The sequence below is a fragment of the Microtus pennsylvanicus genome, chromosome 13, assembly GCF_037038515.1.
Source record: "Microtus pennsylvanicus isolate mMicPen1 chromosome 13, mMicPen1.hap1, whole genome shotgun sequence".
NCBI classification, from domain to species: Eukaryota; Metazoa; Chordata; class Mammalia; order Rodentia; family Cricetidae; genus Microtus; species Microtus pennsylvanicus.
The window spans coordinates 35324078-35347729 of NC_134591.1; the positions used below are offsets into that span (position 1 = coordinate 35324078).

General features: G+C 37.4%; 1 protein-coding gene across 11 annotated transcripts in view; it reads right to left on the reverse strand.

Moving 5' to 3' along the window:
• Positions 1 to 23652, reverse strand: part of Dock7 (dedicator of cytokinesis 7) — a 189995-nt gene that overhangs the window by 74028 nt on the left and 92315 nt on the right. For 10 of the 11 annotated variants that reach the window (XR_012907580.1, XM_075946991.1, XM_075946992.1 and 7 more), the window contains exons 15-21: positions 19946 to 20063; positions 16641 to 16711; positions 13138 to 13276; positions 12225 to 12326; positions 5170 to 5256; positions 3821 to 4052; positions 1548 to 1712 (exon numbers count right to left, since the gene is read on the reverse strand). Coding sequence is in view for 9 of the 11 variants with exons in the window: in XM_075946991.1 (XP_075803106.1) it covers positions 1548 to 1712; positions 3821 to 4052; positions 5170 to 5256; positions 12225 to 12326; positions 13138 to 13276; positions 16641 to 16711; positions 19946 to 20063 (914 nt within the window). In the remaining 2 variants the exon portion in view is untranslated. The remainder of the gene's footprint in view (positions 1 to 1547; positions 1713 to 3820; positions 4053 to 5169; positions 5257 to 12224; positions 12327 to 13137; positions 13277 to 16640; positions 16712 to 19945; positions 20064 to 23652) is intronic. The other variant, XR_012907581.1, reaches the window with a different exon arrangement.

Consider the following 23652-nt stretch of genomic DNA (forward strand, 5'->3'; position numbering starts at 1 on the left):
CTGCACTTGGTATATGGTCATATATAGAAACATCCAATTTATTACCAACATCACTTAAATAAAAGTATGCTTTTATTTATCTTCACAAGCAATTTGTTAAAAATAACAAAATGGCATCTTTGTTTTACACTCACATAAAACAAACCTAAAGATAATTCTAAGAGTTTCCTAGGTTATAAAAAAAAAAGCGAAGAATTCCTTTGTCGAAATAAAATTAAGCATTTTATTTTCTTTCAAACATGTTCCATACAAACAAAAATACCTGGCAATTATATTCAATGATCTATATCTTTTTTTGTATGTGTATACACATGTGTATACTATAAAAGTGTTTGTATATGTGTGTTTGTGTGTGCACGCATGCACACCTGCACGAGTGTGGAAGCCAGATATCAACCTGAACTGTCTTCTTCACTTGCCCGTCCCCTTAGATTGTGGAGACAGGGTCTCTCAACCCGACATTCATTGATTCCGCAGATTCGTTTTTTTATGGGATTAGAGATGTGCAGACCATGTGTGGTTTAACATGGGTTCTGAGCCCAAACTCAGGTCCTCATGCTTGCACGACAAGCATTTTATGGAGAAAGTCATCTCCCCAGCTCTATCTATGTCTCTGAATTTAGAATATGTTTTAATGTCTTATTGAAAGTGACACAAATCTGACAACTAATTAATGTGTATACTTTTTCTTAATTACTGAACCAAACAAAAAGGCAGATGCAGTAGCATTCTGGGTGTTCTATTATGGGTATAGCACCATGACTCACATGCTCAGATTCTCAAGTTACATAGCTAAGATCAAGATAGTAAGTTATAGGTCAGGATAAGAGACAAATGCTCATCCTTCAACAGGAACAACAAAAATTCTAGGCTAAAGCTTAAACCAATACCATTGCCAATAGCTGCAAAGGAGCACGTACCATCATCACCAGGGATGAGTGATTGCTTATACAGCAAACAGATAAGCAGTTTCAAAGGTTAAACAATAAACTAACAAACCAAATGGAAAATCCAAACTCAAACATCCCTCACAAACACCACTATCATCAACATCATATGAAAGACAAGTAACTAATTGAGCCTTTAATATTCAGAAAGCTTATGTTATTTTACTGGTCATGAAGAAATTGGGAAATTTTCTAGACAATCATTTTTATGTTAATATAGATCTTATAGGTAGGGTTAATAGAAAATTATTAGTCTACTATGTATCTCCCTAAATGTTCAAATATACACTAAAAATGACAAATGAAATATTCTATTAATTTTAAGAAGAAATGATAAAATGTTTTCAAAGATGGGTGAAGTGATTGTCAATGTTCATTTTCAATTATTAATTTAACCAAGCCCTCCAACTCAACTGAAAGCTGTATATATAATGATGCTTTAAAATGAAACATACCCTCAGTGACAGACCCTGTGCGTGCTCCTTATCAGAGAGGAAATAAATGCCGTGAGCGTGGGACACGCCACAGACCACACAACTACCTCAGTCTTGGCATGAATACATCACGAAGGGCAGTTTAGTACTAACGGGAGTAAAATACCTGGTGATGGTGAGTTAGGATAAGTATTGGGCAGGCGGAACACATAATAGATATACGATGCGAGAAGGTTGTTTCTCCCATGCTGGTCATGATTTCCTTCTAAGTTTTTGTGAAGTCGATTTATAATTGATGCCATAGCTTCAAAAGATGCTTGCCCTAGATTAACTTTTCAGAAAGAAGAAAATATTTTAATGCTTTAATGTTTTTAAATTTGCAGTTGCACAAAAAAGGCTCTGTCCCTTTACAAAAGGCTGCAAGTAGAATAAGATACAACAGGGTATAAAAATAGATTGATTTTGGTATTTTGTAATAGTTGACAAAAATTCTTGAAAACAAAAGGAGAAATAACATATTTTATGAATTTAATGTGAAAACGTATGGGTTAGATTAGTAAAATAAAACACTGTTCGACAGATACACATTATCTTGATGTAATACATTTCACACAGAGAAATCCATCTCATATACTAACTTGAGAATTAACTTCTCATTTTAAAGATGATTCTGAAAATCTAAAGAGCATACAATAAGCATATATACTTTTAAAGAAATTTAAAATAACAATGAAAATAAATCATTAAAATAATAATATGAAAAGATGACAGTAGGTAAGCAACTTGATTGAAATTACTGAACCTATAAAAGGATTAGAAGGGAAGGGCTAGAAAAACAGAAAGAAGCAGAACACTTGAAATGACAAAGAACACTACTCCATCTCCATGTTGATACACCTCAAGAACCTTTTAAAAGCAGGGAATTCTGACAGCACATTGGAGAATTACGTAAACCAAGTAGACATCTGAGTAAGGGTGTCAGTTCTGTGATTTACTTAATCAGGACAGAAAATCATGGTCAGATAAATAAAGCCAACTAAGTTTCCTAAAGGTGAAGTCATCGAGTGAAATGGCTATTTACAAGATTAAAGAACATGTACTGAACTAAAAGAACAGAGAGAGTCTTGAAAGGGTTAGCAGCCTCCTGTCTGCCGTTGAGCTTTCCTTTCTTCCCTCATAGTAGCTGCTCCAAATCAGCAGAATCCTTTTCAAAACCAGCTCCAGGGTGAGAGAGATGGCTTAATAGTTAAGAGCTCTGACCACTCTTCCAAAGAACCAGACTCAATTTCCACCACCCACATGGTGGCTCACAACCATCTGTGACTACAGTTCCAGGGGATCTGAGGTCTCTTCTGTCCTCCCTTGGGTACCAGGAACACATGAGGCGCACGCGCATACACACACACACTTGTTGTCTTTCTACTGTGTATGCCAGGGTATCTGACCCATGAGCTTCCAATGAGTCCCATTTCTCCATCTCCCACTTCCCCATAGTAATGTGGGCATTGCAGACACTCACACCACTTTCACAGTCGCTATATGCATACCCACTAAAACATATCCCCTGTCCCCACACAGTATGTCTTTAATGATGAAATGTAGTCACATTGCTTCCATAATTATAGCCAGATCTTTCAAAGGCTAATGTTTGCTATGGAATAATTTTCTGGTTTCAGAAAGTGTGGCAGGAAATTTCTACTATTATCTCATGTCTCCCATATCAGCTCTACCTTGTAGCACATTCCTTCCCAGTCTTCACACAACTTCCTAAGATCTTATGTCTGTGCATGAATGTGGTTTCTTCTCCTTGAGCAGGACACAAGACACACTCCTATTCATCTCGGAGTGTCTGACTCAACAACTCCCCCCACTTACAAGTGTCCCTAAAAGAACACATATTGTTGTGAACAGACACCTCCCTGGCACCATCAGCTACCAAAAACGTTAATAAAAGAGCAGCTTGTATCTTTCGGGCTCAATTTCTTCCCCAGATTTTATTTGAAAAAGGGTGGAAATGAGAAACAATTCTTTTTTCGGAGTACAAAAGAGAATAAATAGAGTGATTTGGAGAAAAGAGAATAGAGGAAAATGTAGAATGGATACACTGTAAGCTCTATAAAACGTAACAGGATTGTCTATGGACCACTATTCTTAACAATGAGAACTTAGTAGCAGAGACCAAGCTTTGGACAATGTCTATGAGTATCACATTCATCATAAGTGCTTAATACAACTTTGGTGATTGACTATTAACTAAATTTGATAGTTTGATTAAAAGTCTATAAAAATATGTTATCATTTTCTGGCACATATAAGTCAGCAGCACCTTCCTACCTCTTCCCACTGCAAACACCGCAAAGAGAAATCATGTTTTTTTTTAATTGAAGTTAGAAATGCAAAATTTTAATTTTGTAATTCATCCCAAGTAAACTTAATTACCTATTTGGCCAGCAATCACAGGAGGTCTAACAACTAAAAGTATTAGTTTATCAAGCAGAAGATGAAGAAACCGGACTACTGGTTCCAGCTGTGAGGAATTCAAGGCTGAAATGCTACTCTTCAGTTCATTTTCTAAGTTGTTTTCCATGATCCGCATGTCCCCAATTCGAACTGGGAACATGTGTTCATCCAGAGCATTGACAAGAGCAAAGAATTTGTCAAGGTAAGGATCCTAAAACAAAGAACAAATACAGAACTAAACAATTCTAACCATGTTAATTATCAAACCCACACGAACTGGAGAACATCAATATTTCATATTAATTGATAATGAAGAAAAGCACATACAAGTATATGTAAACAATTATTCCAATCTAATATATGCCTTCTTACTTATCATTCTAAAACAGTCATCTCAAATACCATCAGTTACTCATGAAATGAATCTTTGAGAGTGATGGAGGATGTCATTTTTTTGGAGTTCGATCCTCATGGCAGATATCTTAGTAACCTGCGTCTGTTCCTAACTTACTGTCTCTTAGCTCCTAGTCTACCTTCTTTGTTATATCATGCAAGACAGGAGCTAGATCCTTCCACCCATTCTTCTCCCTCATCAGCTGTAGTCTGTGGGGATGATGACATGAAAGACTCATCCTTATTTTTCTAGTGGAGGCTAGACTGCATGGATGTGCACCACAGCAGTGGCGGCTGCCATGCTCCCACGGCAGGTGCTATGCACCAAGTTTCTCTGACGCCACAGAAAGCTGAGCTCCATATTCCTACATCATTATCCTCTCCAGACTCTGTCAGTTGTTAGGAGTTTGCTTCGGACTTCTTGATAATTCTGTCTGCTATTTGTCGTTATCATAGAATTCTTTTAACATTCATTTAATAGCAAATCATCTTTAATATTTTAACAAGTCTGTATTTTAAGTGGTCTCCATTCAAATTGCTGGTGAATTTGTGTCCTAACTGAACCTTTATGCTGCTATTCAATGTCCCTCCTTTTCACTACTAACACAGTCCAGAACCTGGAAAAGAGAATCTCTAAAACCTTTCCACATGAGATACCTGGCCTGTCAGAATTAAAATGAGCCAGCAACAGCTTTGCTACTCTGTTTTACCATGTACCAGAAATGAAGAGAAAGAAAAAGGTCCCTAATTGTTCAAAATACAACAATGGCATTTAAAGGGTAGAATATTCAATGGTAGTTAATGAAAAAAATGTCTAAATCTATGTTTTTAACTAACATATATTCCTAAAGCCAGGAAAGACAACAGAGCTGACATAAATAACAGGTTCTATTCATTTAAGTGAAATCTGATTATTAAAAAACAGTAAACCTCACTTGTGTATGAATGGATGAAACAGCAACAACTTCAACATTAAATACTCCTTTGTGGTTATCTACCCACTTCATACCAGGTAGAGGAACCTGCAAGAAACCAAGTAAAATAATCACACACTTGCAAATGGATTATGAGCTCATCTAACTAAAGTCTAAACCTAAAGGACTAAAAATCCTGTGAAAATATCTACTTTGATTTATTCTTTGGGAATTCTATACATATATACAATGTATTTTGATTATATCTACCTCCTGTTACCTCTTTCCACCTTCCCCTGGGGCCCTTCAATTCATGCATATATACTGAATTTCTTTTGCTACACACAGCTAAGATCCTGGGTAGAATTAACAAATCGAACATGAAGACTTTGAAAACTGGAATAAAAAACAGATAGGCTGGCAAACTTTGTATACAAGTACTAATAGAGCAAGTTTCTTGTTTCATTTGAGCCTTATATATCCAAGGTTGGGTCTGAGAGAAAGAGAGAACTCTACTCAATCAGCATTACTGTGAGGTGGTGGAACCTAGGCGGCATGTCACTGTGGACATGCTCCAAATATCCCATGTTTCGGTATCCTCCCCAACTCTTCTGCTTCTGTCCCAAGTAAAGAACTCTGCTCTCCCATCCTTAGAATGCCATGATGTTCTGCCATCTCATAACTTCAGAGCAGTACAGCCACGCAAACTATAAGACATTGTAATATTTACTTCTTTATATTCTTTGTTTCAGCTATTTGCCACAATGATATAAAACTGACCCACTCTACCTTGGGAGTGGTACCCCATGAAAATAATGCTTATGGGTTCATGTATTTAAAGGAAAATAGTTAAGAAATTAAGAAAATGAAGAGTAATAAAGCTAGATTTAAACACACACACACATTTTAAGGGCTTTAACAATGATTACCAAGTGAATTAAATAAATAGTTTAGTAGAAAAATTAGTTTCTTAGTATTGAAGCATAGTTACATATAACTTACATTAAGAGCTAATAAAACAGTAAAGTTTAAACTCAATAAATGGGCAAGGGCTTTTGCTCAATGGCAGTACACTTGTTTAGGATGTAAAAATCCTGGGTACAGGACCACAGACACGGAAAGCAACAATTAATAAATGGAACCTCCTGAAACTGAAAAGCTTCTGTAAAGCAAAGGACACGGTCAACAAGACAAAACAGCAGCCTACAGAATGGGAAAAGATCTTCACCAACTCTACATTGGATAAAGGACTGATCTCCAAAATATACAAAGAACTCAAGAAACTTGACATCAAAAGAGCAAATAATCCAATTTTAAAAATAGGGTATAGATCTAAACAGAGAACTCTCGATAGACAAATCTCAAAGAGCTGAAAGATACCTAAGGAAATGCTCAACATCTTTAGCCATCAGAAAAATGCAAATCAAAACAACTCTGAGATTTCATCTTATACCCCTCAGAATGGCCAAGATCAAAAACACTGATGACAACTTATGCTGGAGAGTTATGTAGATAAGGGGAACACTCCTCCGCTACTGGTAGGAGTGCAAACTTGTACAGCTACTTGGGAAATCAGTATAGCGATATCTCAGAAAATTAGGAAACAATCTACCTCAAGACACAGCAATACCACTTTTGGGTATATACCCGAAGGAGGTTCAATCATACCATAAGGACATGTGCTCAACTATGTTCATAGTAGCATTATTTGTACTGGCCAGATTTTGGAAACAACCTAGATGTCCCTCAACCAAAGAATAAATAAAGAAAATGTGATACATTTGCACAATGGAGTACTACTCAGTGGTAAAAAATAATGGCATCTTGAAATTTGCAGGCAAATGCATGGATCTAGAAAACACCATATTGAGTGAGGTAATGTAGACCCAGAAAGACAAATATAATATGTACTCATTCATAAATGACATAAAGTAAAGAAAAACCAGCCTATAATCCACAATCCCAGAGAATTAAGACAACAATGAGGACACTAAGAGAGACATATATGGATCTAAATATGAAGGAGAAAAAGACAAAATCTCCTAAGTAAATTGGGAGCATGGGAATCATGGGAGAGGGTAGAAGGGGAGGGCAAAGGAAGAGGGGAGCAAAGAAAAATGTATAACACAATAAAAATAATAAAAAGGGGAAGGGGAAAGCCCTGGGCACCACACTCAGCATAGGAAGGCAGGAATGGAGGGGCACAAGCAGGCAGAGAGGCAGGCTGAATCTCAGACCTATGATCCAAGGTATGGTGGTACATGTCTGTACTAGTAAGGCTAAGGCAAAGGGATCACAAGATGACTGAGGACAGCGTGGACTACATATCAAGATCCTGTCTACCCCTACCACAATCAAAGGAATACAGAGGTTTCTGACTCAAAGCGCATTATACCTTAGCCAGGAAATAGAGTCCAAGAGAAATCAAGAAAATACAAAATTGCAGTAAACAATTATTATGAGTTTTAAAATCCTTACTTCAGTTACTATAAGCACTGAAACTAACACTATATATGATTCTTAAGGTTTTTTTTTGCAAAATTAGTATTGAAAGCATTAGACATCATTATATTTTCAAGCAGAATTCGTTTTAGTTGTTCTCCACCTCCCTCCCTTGTATTCGCCCCTCAGTCAGCTCCTTTCTACTTCTGTATGTCTTTCTGTCAACTCCCACACTCCCTCCTGCTCTCCTCACCAATTCTCTTTCCCCTCTGAGGTCTTAAGCTTTAACCTATATTTACTCCCATTGAAATGCACACATGCATATATATTCTAAGCTATCTGCATATCAGAGAGAACACTTGGAGCTTATCTTTCTAAGTTTGGCTTATCTTAAAAAATATGCTTTCCAGAGTCTTTACATTAAGGATATTCCAAGATGGCCTCAAACTCCAGATCCTCCTGCCTCTGTCTCCTTCTGCAAATCCTACAGGCCTGTGCCACCAGAACTAGCACAGCTGTTGGGTGGTCAGAGGTGAGGGTGACCCAACCCTGATGTTACAAGCAAAAGCAAGCAGTCCCCATTATTCGTGAGACATGTAGTATCATGGGCACCCTCCCACCCATAAATGCCAAATGCCTGAAACAGGAGGAGGAGCTGGCCCTGGGGTCATACAGAAGAGCAGGAAGGCTGTCCCTATCCCTTACCAGATACAGCACTCAGGGACAGTGGCCCCTGTACCTAGCCTGGGTAAGACAATAGAACTGTCCCTTATGGTACTGGTGTAGGAGAGCCAACCCTAAGGCCATGAAAGCAGAACACACACTCCCACCCCCACCCCGCCCCTCATTCATTGTTTCAAGAGGTGAATTAGCCCGGGCAAAACATAGAGAATTGGCTGGTGCACCAATCCTACAGCTGCCCAGAATCAGGGTTATGACCTGGCCCACCCGAACATCCAACCCATCTATGATCTGCTGGAGCATGTGAAGGGACCTGTCTGCAGACCCAAAGCTGCAGGACCTCCACAATACAGGATAACAAAGAATATACAAGAAGAGGCCCAGTGAGGGCCCAGCATTGATAGTGTAGTGGAAACCAGATGCCTTGGACCACTCTCTGCAAAGAACACTTATAAGTAAAGATATATGAACAAAGGGGTTGACTGTGTGACCCACCGTATCACATTGCAGCTTCTGTGACAGAGATTCTTTATATTTCCCCTTTTTCTCTTAAATTTTGTTTTATTGGGGGGTTTTGCAGGGGTGGAGGGAGAATATGAAAAGATGGGAAAATGAATGGGGATCAAGATACAAGATGTAAAAGACACATAGAATAAGTAAAAAGAAAGTTTAAAAAGCAGGATCTATAGTTGTTTATTATCACACTTTTTTAAAAGTTTAGCATATCATGAATTCTAGCATACGAGGTAGTAGGTTTCACTATAGCACCTTCATATATATATATATATATATATTCCATTATAGAACTTTTATTCTTATTTTTTAATTTATTATTTATTGTTATATGTATGGGTATCTCGCTTGCATGCATGTCTGTGCATCATATGTGCACAGTGCCCATGGAGGCCAGACGAGCGTCTGATCCCCTGGGACAACAGTTAACTGGCATGTGGGTGCTGAGAATCAATCCTGGGTCCTTTAGAAGAGAGCCACCCCTCTTAACCACTGATCAATCTATTGCTCCAATTCCAGAACTTTTATTCTTGATTCTCGGTTCAGGTATCACTTACCCACACTATGCACTGTTAGCATGTTCTTATATGAACTTAAGTACTATAGCTCCTACAAGAAAACCATTGGCTGTCCTTCAGAAACTGATCATGCACATGAAAATTGTCTAGTAAAAATAAATCCATAACTTCCACCAAAATACACTTTCTTATAAAAAAAAAACTTCCTTTGAAATATGCTTTGTCTAAAACAATAGCAAAAAAAAAAAGAGTACAAGGTATTTACTCTTAGGAAAAAGGCCATGCTTCTGCATAACAGAGCCATATAAACAGCCAGCTGGGAGTAGAAAGCATGTACTTTTGCCATTGATTGTTCATGTTTATCTGTTTCTTGTCTGTACAAGATAGCTTTCATGAGGGTAGGATTCCTGTATTTGCAATGGTACTTAAGTCAGTGGGTGAGCATCTCTGAAATGAACACAGCAATGTTAATGACAATGTCCTCTGCTTTGCAGAAGCTTCTTAGTTTCAGGAGGTACCATTTATTCAATGTTGCTCCTGTCTGTGCTACGGGGGTTATATGTAGGAAGTGGGATCCTGTACTCATGTGTTGCAGTCTACTTCCCACTTTCTCCTCTATCAGGTTCAGTGTGGTTGGATTTATATTGAGGTCTTTAATCCATTTGGACTTGAGTTTTGTGCATGGTGTTAGATATGGATCTATTTTCATTCTTCTACAGGTTGACATCCAATTATGTCAGCACCATTTATTGAAGATGATTTCTTTCTTCCATTGTATACTTTTAGCTCCTTTGTCAAAAATCAGGTGTTCATAGGTTTGTGGGTTAATATCCAGATCTTTGATTCGATTCCATTGGTCAACATCTCTGTTTTTATGCCAATACCAAGCTGTTTTCATTACTGTAGCTCTGTAATAGAGTTTGAAGTCAGGTATGGTAATGCCTCCGGAAGTTCCTTTATTGTGTAGGATTGTTTTGGCTATCCTGCATTTTTTGTTTTTCCATATAAAGTTGATTATTGTTCTCTCAAGGTCTGTGAAGAATTTTGTTGGGATTTTGATGAGGATTGCATTGAATGTATAGATTGTCTTTGGTAGAATTGCCATTTTTACTATGTTGATCCTACCTATCCAAGAGCATGGGAGATCCTTCCATTTTCTGGAGTCCTCTTCAATTTTTTTCTTCAAAGCCTTAAAGTTCTTGTCAAATAGGTTTTTCACTTCCTTGGTTAGTATAACCCCAAGATATTTCATGATTCATTGTGATGATTTCTCAGGAAATTCGGGATCAACCTACCCCAAGACCCAGTAATACCACTCTTGGGAATATACCCAAGAGATGCCCAATCATACTACAAAAGCATTTGTTCAACTATGTTCATAGCAGCATTATTCATAATAGCAAGAACCTGGAAACAACCTAGATGCCCCTCAATGGAAGAATGGATAAAGAAAGGGTGGAATATATACACATTAGAGTACTACTCAGCAGTAAAAACTAATGACATCTTGAATTTTGCATGCAAATGGATGGAAATAGAAAACACTATCCTGAATGAGATAACCCAGACCCAAAAAGATGAATATGGTATGTACTCACTCATTAGTGGACTCTAGCCATAAACAAAGGACATTAAGCCTATATAGTTCACAAGCCTAGAGAAGCCAAATAACAAAGTGAACCCAAGGAAAAACATATATAGATCCTCCTGGAAATTGGAAGCAAACAAGATCGCTGGGCAAAAGTTGGGAGCATGGGGGTGGGGGTAGGTGTTGGTGTGGGGATGGAAGAAGGGGGGAGGGGGAGAAAGAAGGGAGAAGGGGATGGATTAGGGAGACCTTGGGGGAGTGGGATGGTTGAGATGGAGGAAGGGCAGATATGGGTGCAGGGAAGAAGATATTAATTAAGGGAGCCACTTTAGGGTTGGCAAGAGACTTAGCTCTAGAGGGGATCCCAGGTGTCCACAGGGATGTCCCCAGCTAGGTCCTTAAGCAGCAGAGTAGAGGGTGCCTGAACTGGCCCTTGCCCCACTATCACACTGGTGATTATCTCAAATATTACCATAGAATCTTCGTCGGGTGATGGATGGAGATAGAGACAGAGACCCTCATCAGAGCAACGGACTGAGCTCCCGAGGTCCAGTTGAAGAGCAGGAGGGAAAAGATGAGCAAGGAAGTAAGAACCGCAGGGGTTGGTCCACCCACTGAGACAGTATGCTTGTTCTAATGGGAGCTTACCACATCTGGCTGGATAGGGACTGAATGAGCATGTGATCAAACCGGACTCTCTGAATGTGGCTGACAATGGGGGCTGACTGAGAAGCCATTGATAAAGGCACTGGGACTTGTTTCTACTGCATGTACTGGCTTTTTGGGACCCTAGTCTATTTGGATGCAAAGCTTCCAAGGCCTGGATGTAATGGGAAGGGCCTTGGACTTCCTACAGGAGGGTAAGTGGGGGTGCGGGACAAGAATGGGAGGAGGGGAGGAAGTGTAAATTTTTTGAATGGAAAAAAAAAATAAATAAAAATAAAAAAATAAAATGACAGAGTCCTTCTAAAAAAAATTAACAAATGATTGAGGATGATACCAATGTTTACTTCTGGCCTAGCTACATACAAATACATGTACATACAAATATACCACACATATATGCACTATGCATCCTGGGCTAGCTTCAAACCTGTGTCAATCCTCCTGTATCAGGAGGATTAAGAGTTGACTTGCGACTACATCTAGCTAAAAGTGTCAACATTTTAGAAAGAAAAATTGTTAATTATCAACGAAAAAACATTGCTTCATTACATATGTTCACACAGAAAAAAACAGCAAAGTTTTGTTTGGTAAGCATCGTTATGTTTGTTTGGTTCTTTTATCTTTTTTTCTTTCAGTCTGGAGACCTGAACAAGCAGAGATGGACTGACCTCAGGAGAGAGCACTGAATAAGCCTGGGGTGGTTTCTCCAATGAGACCGGTAGGCAGAACTGCCCAGTCTTCAGCCGTCCATTCTGCAGCATAGGTATCCACTTGAAACAAAAAGAGACACTGTCTGTTTCAGAAATCACTGTGTGGACAGTCTGCTTTAAGAATGTGACACAACCCAAATTTCTCACATATCAACAATGGACCTTCAGCATTCCATTTCCCTGGTGGTATTTAATTAATGAAGGTTCCCAAACTATGACTATTTTAACATGCAATATTTAGTATGGGGCCTTATTATCCAAGGAAGAATCAGTTCTAGAAAAGGCTACAAAATGAATCAATTTAAAAACAGTAGTTGTAAGGTATATAGAGAAACCCATGAATGCTAGGGGGAAAGTAAGAACATAATTTATTTCCTTACAGTGACCATAATTCTTGTCTCAAACATAAGAGACAAAATTACTGAATCAACTATGAATTTCATTTTTTGAGCTGGATAAATTACATAATAAAATTGCATTATGACACCTCATGCTGGCTTTCACTGTGATTTAACCTTGGCAATTTAACCATAATTTAAAAAAAATGTCCAAAGGCTTTAATTTCTTGTTTATGGGTTTCTTTTATTTGTCTTCATTCAAATCATTCTATTAAATCTATTATGTTTATACTGCATTGTTAGGAAAACACTCCGACTCAGAAAACGATCACGTAAACCTTTATGACGTTAACTAGCTAAGGACACCATGAGCATCTGTGATGGGGACGCTTCCTTACAAGTGTGAGTTTAGGCATTACAGATAATCAAACAGGCAGAACTCAAACAACAGAAAACATTCACTGAATACTAAATTTATAAATGTTTTATTATGCATAAGATTCCTTACTATAAACATTAACAGAAAGACTTACTGTGTATCCGACTGGGGTCTCTAGAGGCGTGTTCTGTTTCTGCTGACAGCTAACATGATAAAAGGTAAAGAGCAAGTGGTGATGGTCAGTTAAAGTGGCGGGGAGTTTAACCTTGACTTCTTCATGGAAATCAGGAGACCTTCGTGCAAAAAAATCAAAGAAAAACAAAAAATCAATAGTCAATAATTTGTTCAAATGAATAATTATTACATTTGCTTATCTGAATGATCTTAAGATTAACTTTTAGGTTCATGCATTATTTTTCTTCTACTCCAGGATATTTTTTTATTGTTCTTAATTTCTAAATAATTAACTTCTCCTTCCAGATGAGGGAGCTAACACTGTTTCTGAAGTTGTTCATCACATTTTCATTAATAAGCTAAGGCACCCTACTATTAGAGAATTCATTAATAATCACTGCCTAGGTTCTGCGATCTTCTCATGCTGGTGCTGTACTACATTTATGAACCAAATCTGGCGAACACTGCACAGAAAAGTCAAAGGAGTATTGCAGGTACACACTTTCAAGCCATATCACAGGAAAACACCTCCCTTTTGTAGGAGTACAATCATCCTTTGGGAGGGGGTATCTTTAAAGATACCTTAACACTATAAAGTTAGGCTCTCTGTGGAATGTGTTTTCTCAAATGTTCCATCGTTAAAGGAGTAAATGTTAGCAAACAGACTACTGCTGACACAAGAAAACAAAGAAAGTCACAATCAGAGAAAGTCCACAAACTGTACTTATCCAACAGCATAAAAGTGCTCCTAACCATTACACTAATACAGAGAATGCCATGCTGGATGGTCCTGATGCTTCATCTCAACAGGAAGGGTGTGGTCTCAAGGGGCACTTTAATAGAATCATGTTTTTTTTTTCATAAAACAAATAAAAAGAACTCAGTGGAGGTATCTCAATTCTCCATTCTTGGCATCTTTCCGAATTATATCAATGGAAATACAGCTAAGTCACATGGTTCCAGACACCTTTAAAATGAAGGTTGTCGTTCCTGTAAGGTAGTTTCTGCCTCAGATATCAATCAGCCAATTTTCTTCCTGTCCAAATAAAGCTCAAAACTACATGAACAGGTGTGGATTTGATCACAGATATATTAAGTGGAACAAGGACTTAATTAATGATAACAAGAAACAGCTAATGCTAGCTGAAAATCTGATGACTGGCTGAACATTTTTAAAGGTGTGTATCTTATTACTAAGTTCACCAATCACTAATGAAATATAAAAACTTAATTTATATTTAAGCAATGTCAGACGATATTGTCATTTTAATTCCACTAGTACTTAATAATAATAATAATAATAATAATAATAATAATAATAACCCAACCAAACTGAGAAACTTTCAGAAATCATTATTTTTATAGAAATATATATCTCCTGGTATATGGTGTTTGGGTTAATTTCTTTGTGAAATCACATAACAAGCATCTGTAGAAATTACTGATGGTTTCTCATATTTATGCTACATGCTTTTTTGTGGTTGTTTTAAAGATAAGACAACAATACCCTTAAAGTCGTATGACTTAGTAGGAATATGAATGGACACAGATGTCAAAAGGTACACTGTAAAACAAGGGTTGGCAAATGATAACAGGCCAAGCCCAGTTCATTACCTGTTCTACAGAGACTGAAGATAATGAATGGGCTTCATGTTTTTAAATGGTTTTCAAGAATCAAAATAATAATAATAATCATATATTTCTTAATATGAAATTCAAATTTAAGTGTTCATAATAAAGTTTTATTAGGACACAGACACACCATGTTACTGTAACATCACCTACTGACTATGGTGCTTTTGTCCTATAGTGGCAGAATTCATTGGCTGCAAGAGATATGGTATGTGGCCATAGGCTTAGAACATACACTGACGAGTCCTTTGTAGAAAATGTTTGCTAACTCTTGATGTAAAGTACGTAAGGTTAACACTTCAAGAACGAAGTTAAACAAATTATTTCAAGTTTGAGATCAGAATAAGATATTTGATACAGGCCTTAAAAGTATATAGAGTTTAGTAAACACAGTTCTAAGAAAGGTCCAGAAACAGACGGCACAAAAAGCAGAAAGAGTTTTAAGACTTAAAATCAGAGAACAGAAGTAAAAGGTAAAAGATGTCTAGTTCTGAACCAGAAAAATAGTGGTATCATCATTGAAAATAAGAGTGTCTTGAAGACAAACATGGAAACCAAGAAGGGAGGACACAAAAACCAGTGTCTTGTCCATCAGTGAAAAGATGCTTGAGTACAAATGGTCAGGACTAGAAAGGATTTGGAAGCACTCTGTATAAATGCTCAAGTAGAAGTGCTGTCACTGAATGTAGCAGAAAGACACAGATAGGATCACTCAAGCGGAGTCTAGAGAGACTAAGAATTATGAGCAAAGTTTTAGTATTTTGTGGGAACTGCCTATACTTTAAAAAAATCATTATAGATAGAAAAATCTCAAAAAGCAGACAGAAACTGAAATGTGTACCAGACAGAGATGAGAAAGAAGGAAGGAGAGTACAAAAGCAGGTATCATATAAAGCACCAGGGACAGACGGCACCACGAAACAACTGCGATGGGCAAGAGGCAGGAGCTGACCCGTATTCGGAAGAAGTGGAATAAGACTAGGAGCAGATGTGAGTCACACTGCACAGGACAGGGGCCACTACTGCTGGTGACAGAGAAGGAGAGGCAAATAAGTGCAGAGATAATCTGAGGCAGTGAACAGAGAAGTTACGTTGGGCATAAATGTCAAAATATATCTCAAGTTTGACATCCATAATCAGTAAGCTAGAAAAGCAGAAGAAAGACAAGCTGCAGGAAACCCCGCAGTTCATGAGAAAAAAAGTACAAAATAAAACCAGATCAAGATGATCACAGGAAGACTGTAAAAAGGAAGCTAACAGGAGATAAACAAATGACTGTAGCCCCAACATGAGATATAACAGCACAGCTCTGCAACAGCCAACCCAGCAGGGCAATTTCGTGATTTCCTTCTTAACTAAATTCAATAACCACCACCCCTCCCACCCACCCACCCCCACACACAAACAGAAAAAAAGAAAATAAAAGCTCTCCAAGGTTAGCAATTTCCTACAGAAGTAAAACTGGAGAGCCACTAAAGCAAAGGATGGTGGGATGTTGAACACATCACTACTTCAATGGGCTTGAACACAGTAGAGCTCAACAAAATGAAAAAGTGTCTGGGAAAAATAATAGTCCAAGATCAAAGAATCAGAGGCCAAAATATTAATCAATAACCCTACAGGAAGAAATAAAAAATTTTTAAAAAGATGTTTTTATTTTTTATAAAGCATTACATTTGAGACTTCTGCAAAGAAGAACTGTGAATCTACAGACAGAAAGTTGTCATTGTGATGTCAGCTGTGAATTTGGCACATTCAGTGCAGCAAAGCATTTGGTAAACATACTAATGTGAGTGCTAACAATGCCACTAAGAAGTGAGTAACTTTGAAAGAAATATTGTAATTCAGTACCTGTTATGATATACTACGGCTGTATAGGCTTCCTTTGAAAACTCTGAACAGCTAGATTTACCAAAGATTACCTGTAACAAATAACAGCATGTTGAAACTTGGTTGTAATAAATGCTGGATGTTTCATATCTATGTAAGAATTTGTATGCTTTAATAACTACTTGAGAAAATGGGCTAAAATGGCCAGTGAAGAACAATGTGCCTACTTAACGATCTTTAAAAGCTTAACTGCTCAACTACAGATTTCTTTTCAGTGACAGACCCATCTGACATTCAAACATTCAGAAAGCTTCTATAATTACATCTCTGTCTACTGAGTAATAAGATACATTTTTGTCCTCTTCCCATCCCCCACTTTTTGAGACAGGGCTTCAGTAACCAAGGGTGGCCTTGAACCCCACACGTAGTTGAGGATGGCTTTGGCTCTAGCGCTGGGATTTTCGGCTTGTGCCACCACACCTAGCTCTTTGCACCCCGGCTTCATGCATGCTAGGCAAGGTTTCTAGCAACTGAACCACAGCATCAGCCCTCTTTCCTTTTTCTCAAAAAAAAAAAAACCTAAATATTCTGGGTATAAGATATCATTTTGAATTTATAATAAGAAAATTACCAAAGCACGGTGGCGTAAATATACTTTACAGAGTGGTGGTAAAACATGAGAGCCATTCTCAATGTCAAATACTGGTTCTTTATAAATGATATAAAAGACTTTTAGGTCATGCTTTTTATCTTTTACATCTTGTACAGCCTGCACAGTACTTCATAAAGGACATGCTCCATTTTGGACTTGTGTATTGTATTATTTTTAAAATTCACCACATTAAAAAAATTCAGGGTACATACACTGAAATCTTAGTGGTAAAACTACTGAGCCAGGAACACAGATTAACTAAAGACTGCTGTCGATGTCACTGGTATGACTACTGTTAACAGTACAGTCAAAAAGCGCCACAGACTGAATGCTGTAAATCTGACTATCTTTACACATGCAGGTCAGTACACGTCTATCATCCAATGGAAACAATTCAGTTTATTCCTTCTGTAAAGGAGGTAATCAGCGTTTGTTTCTTTTTCTGACATTTCAAGCCGGTGCTTCTATTTTAAAGGAACAACAAATACAGTAATTATCCTTTATATAATGTTCCAATTCCTTAGTATGTTTCTTCTTATTTCATTCTTACTTTAATTTGAGATGGGATCCTACTATGTAGCCCAGGTTGGACTTGAATTTGATATGTAGCTCAGGCTGGTTTTAAACTTTTGCTCTTCCCATACCAGAACTCCCAAGTATTGGGATTAAAGACATGTACCACCAAACCTAGTTACCTTAATATACTTTTATAAAATTTTATTTTAGTGCCATAATTACAAACTTTTACAGTTTTGTCATTCTAACAATAATATAATCAAAAATTTATATGAAGATCCCCTGAAAAGTCATATTTCAAAAACATAAACATATAAATTATGCCCATACATATATACATATATTTTCATAGCATCCATTTACACTAACATAAAAATTATATTTACATATAAATAATAATGTACAGATGAAAGGAACACAGTACCCTATTTCCTTTAGAAGCTATCTCTTTTCACAAAGCAAAATATTTATCAATGCAACAAGAACAGAACAAAGTAGAGTATGTTCCATTGTGATCATTGGCATGTATATTTTAGTCCCTGAGCAACAAAGGTTGAGCAATAATTAAGAGGCAAGCACTATGATACGCATCAAGGTACAGATATAAATAAGACAAGGTCCCTGCCCTCAAGGAGCTCACAATCTAATGCATACAATGAATAGCCATGCAACCATACTATGAAAGAAAATGCTGTAACATCAGAAAGGGAGGGGTCTAACTGACAGTACAGGTGGGATGTGCTCATTACTATGTGGAAGCCAGAAATAAGTTAAGACATAGAACACTGATAAGTAAACAATGCAACATTCTTTGACATATGCAACATCTTTCATAAAGCTCAAACACACAATTCATATAGGGTATCTGCTTTTACGGTATATTACCTCAATTAAAACACATTTATTAATTTAGCAGAAATAAGGATCTAATAAAGAACAAAATGTTAATTTCAAGCCTTAGAAATAAATTCCATACCTATTTAATAAATATTTATTCAACTCAACATGTTATATGTAATGATCTGAAAGAACAGGCCCAAGAGAATACAAAGATGAATAATTTGTGTACACTGATGACAAGGAGATCTACAAGTGGATACAACTGAGGCATCAGGAAAGAAAATCTAAAGAACTTAATTAAAAGACAGATTTGGAAGGATAACATAAAGCCCACGAACAATGCACCCATGCTCAGCTAAGCATTCTCATTACACTAACATAGTCTGAGGCTAAATCTGCCATAGCATATGCCCATCTGTTTCCAACTTCAATGGCCCCAATTCATTAGCAATGGCAATTCTGATAGTCCAGAATCACTGCAGGCTAGCCACAAAAGACTCCTAACTCGTCTACATCTCCCTGACTCCCGCTGGCTTTGCTGTACTCATCGTTCTCAGGAGCACGGGCCTTCCTCACTCCAGTCTCCTGATGCACTGTCATTACCATTTCTCTCTACAGCAGGACCCTCTTCATAAGCTGCTCGCTTGTCATCTGTTAGTCATCCTCTCCCACCTTTTCATTTGACTCTATCTGGCTTCCAATAATACATATCAGAATTCTCAACATTTGGTAAAAATTTTAATCACTTGATGAGAAATTTTTAAATTACTACTTAGTTTAAAAGCCACAGAGGTGAGTTAATGACAGTGAGATTCAGCCTGGGCAGTGGGAGTTTTACCTACTTCCTAGAAGGATCTAATGTGTACCCAAGATGGTCAGTTTTCTTCACAAAGTTGAAAAGAGCCACATATTTTATTCTCCAGGACCCATCTGCAAATGACAACATCACCTCCTACCTCCCTCACCTGCCATTCATTCTGGGGGGCGGGTCACTGAGGAAAATAAGATCACAAGAGACAAAAGGAAAGTTACCTGTTCTCTGAGAGCAGTTCCTAGTTCTCTCACTGCAGTACGTTCTCTAGATTATAGATTTATTCATCTTTGCATCTCTAGGAGTGCTTAATATAAGCCAAGTACTCATAAATAATTAGAATTAAGCATATTACTATATTAAGGAAGTTTCACAGTTAGAAATTTGGTTTAAGGGATCACATTAAATTCCAGTTTACAGCTGCCAGTCAGTGATACAAGACAAAGCAAAAGCTTCAGCTATTTCAATAAAGTATGAAAAAGAGAAACAATAAAGAATGTTTCTTACCGGCATTGCATTACTTGGATCTTCTCCGTACATAAACTGGACTTTGACTGTGATGTTTCTGGCAGAACCTTGACGATTGGCAAAATTAAGACTTTGAGGGTAAATGTAGAGAAGATTTCTGTAAAACCAAAAAGTGTAAGTTATACAGAGTGCATATCTAATACTACTGTGTGTAGAACTTATAGTGGATACTTCTCTAAGACTACTGTATGTCTTTCACTAAATATCACAAAAGAAACATGCAAAAATACACAATTACTATTTACCAATGCCTGTACTATTTTCATGTATGTGATGCCTAAAGCAACATTAATACACAGCTATCAAATATACCTTGATTTTACAGACAAATTTAAACCCAGAAAGTTAACTATTTTTCATATGCAATGGTTAAACATCAAAGCAGAAGACAGATAATAAATCAGCCAGACTACAAACATTCTTTTTCTTGTAGAAGAAGCTTCTGAGAATTAAGTATTAGCCAAAACATTATCAAGAATTTAAGACAGTTCTAACTCTATCTCCTCCAAACAGACACAAACAAGACAGACTTCACAATGTTTTTGATATGAATCTGATCAAGATCTTTTGAAGAACAAATTGACACATTGTCAATCAAAACTATATTAAAGAAATTGAAGTAATGGCTCATTAGTAAAGTGCTGGTCATGCAAACAAGAGGACCTCAGTTCAAGCTCCAGAACCCACCAAAAGGTGGAGACATGTCTGGAATACCAGCACAGGGCAGGCAGAGACAGAAGGCCATCAGGGGCCTGCCACACTATCATTTGAGCCCTAGGTTCAGGGTGAAATCCTGTCTCAAAAAATAAGTTAGAGAGCCGGGCGGTGGTGGCGCACGCCTTTAATCCCAGCACTTGGGAGGCAGAGGCAGGCGTATCTCTGTGAGTTCGAGACCAGCCTGGTCTACAAGAGCTAGTTCCAGGACAGGCTCCAAAACCACAGAGAAACCCTGTCTCGAAAAACAAAACAAAAAAATAAGTTAGACATCAAATGATTAAGACACCCAAAGTGACCTCTGGCCTCTACATGCGAGGACATATACACACACACACACACTCGAGCATGTACATGCATATACAAACAAATATATATGTACATATATATGTATGTATATTATAATATAAAAGATACAACCACCAGGTAGTTACTATAAAATTATTATAATCTACCTGATGTGTATTAGCTATCTTTCCAGTTCATAACTGTACATCTTATACAATTTAATAGTTCCTGCTGTCAACATAAAGATGAAAAACCAAAGTATCATGAATAAAGGGCTAAAAAATGAAAATTATTTTATGTGAAGACCACCACTTAGGGCTGATGATCAAAATTTTAATAACAATAAGACCCTGAAAACCACTGATAGGGTAATGGAAACAGTTCTAAAGTTTTTAGGGAGCAGTATGGCAGTATATCATTTCATTTTTTTCCCCCTGAACAGGGTTTCTCTGTAGCTTTGGATCCTGTCCTGGAACTCTCTCTGTAGACCAGGCTGGCCTTCAACTCACAGAAATCCACCTCCTGAGTGCTGGGATTAAAGGTATGTACCACCACTGGCCAGCACTAATACATAACTTTTTAATGAACATATCTTTTTTAAAGATTTATTTATTATGTACACAGTGTTCTGTCTGTGTGTATATCTGTGTGCCAGAAGAGGACATCAGATCTCATTATAAATGGTTGAGAGCTACCATGTGGTTGCTGCGATTTGAACTCAGGACCTCTGAAGAGCAGCCTGTGCTCTTAACTTCTAAGCCTTCACTTTTATAAACAAGAATAATTAAAATGTACTATAAAAACATAAACTGTCCATCACAATGTTAAGCATCCCAAATAAAACAAAAGTTTGAAAATTCCCAAGTCTGAACATTTTGAAAAGAAATTTTATTCCCTCTGAGAACCTCTAAATTTTTTAAATTTACTTTTATTTTATTTTTTTGAGATAGGATCTTACTATGTATCCCTGGCTGGCTTGAAACTCCCTATGTAGAGCAAGCTGACCTCAAACACATAGAAATCTATCTGCCTCTGTCTCTGTTTCAAGTGTGGAGTGCCATGCCTGGCTTTGTTTTTTTAAGTGAAACTTTCTAAGTGTCACATCACAAGTCCAATGATTGAATGTATATGTGTTCTTTAATATACTAAACAATACGTTATTTCAAATATTGCATAAATTTACTCTACACACAATGTGTATATATCATAAATGAATTCCATTCTTAGATTTGGGTTTCAGTCCCCCAGGATATTTCATACTCAAATAACTACTCAAATAATTAAAGAATTTCAAAATATCGAGCTGTTGTAGTTTCAAGCATTTTAGTGAAAGGATATTAAATCTATGATGGACTGATTAATTAAATCATGATAACAAAAACATGAAGGGATACTATGGGATCACTTGACAATGTGTAGCAGTATTTACTGATATGGGAAGTGATACCCAAAAGTATGATGGATGAAGGAACAAGTGGGACAAAGATACTAGACTGGAGGGTATAGTGGCATTATCATGTTTCTGAAAAATTCAGTGTAGTAACTTATGTTGTGGAATGACAGGGAAGGGAAAGGCAAAAAAAGGAGATAAAATTGTATTTCTAAATTACTAATATTGGTGGTCTTAGATCTATCTATCTATCTATCTATCTATCTATCTATCTATCTATCTATGACATTTTTCAGACAAGGTTCCTCTGTGCAGCCCTGGCTAACCTGGAGGTAGCTCTGTAAACCAGGCTGACCTAGAACTCACAGGAACTTCTGCCTCGCAAGTACTAGGATTAAAGGTGTGTGTCATATCTTTCTACTTTAAACTTTTTTTCCTTAGTGAAAAACAATAAAACTTTCAATGATAAAGGATAGGAATGACTTTGACAAAAAGCATCCATGAATATTAATGAAATAGAGAACAGTACTCAAAATATGACAAGTATACAGCTGTTAATAACAAAAATGAGAAATCAAAGATGAGTACAACTAGTTAACTATAATATTTATTGATCACCCCATAAACATTATATAAAATGTTAAGCCATGGGAAGTCATAGTAAGATTTGAACTGATGACTGCGACAGTTCAGCAGGGAAACATACTTGCTGTCAAGCCTGGTGGCTTCAGGTAGGAGTACTGACTACTGCTGGTTGTCCTCTAACCCACAGCATGCAGTGGCGCGCGCACACACACACGTTGGAGACTGTGGACCACCAGATCCTGAATTTCTTGTAAGCAGCCTGCAGCTGAAAGATCCTGAGAACTGGGCGTGGCCAGAGCCCTACATAAGCTGCCCCTGAGCACAACAAAGTGGGCATTCTTGGCAGTCTTGTATCAAGGATGACCCATGTCCCGTGTCTCTGTCTGCCTGTGTGCGTGTGTTTTTAAGTCTCCAGGCCAGTTCCCGGCTCCTATAGTGCAGGAGTGCAGGAGACACACACACACACACACACACACACACACGCACAAATTTTTTTGAATGAATTTAAAAAATGTTTTTTACTGCTGAGTAGTACTCTAATATGTATACATCCCATACTTTCTTCATCCATTCTTCCATTGAAGGGCATCTAGGTTGTTTCCAGGTTCTTGCTATTACAAACAATGCTGCTATGAACATAGTTGAGCATATACTTTTGTTGTATGATAGGGCATCTCTTGGGTATATTCCCAAGAGTGGTATTGCTGGG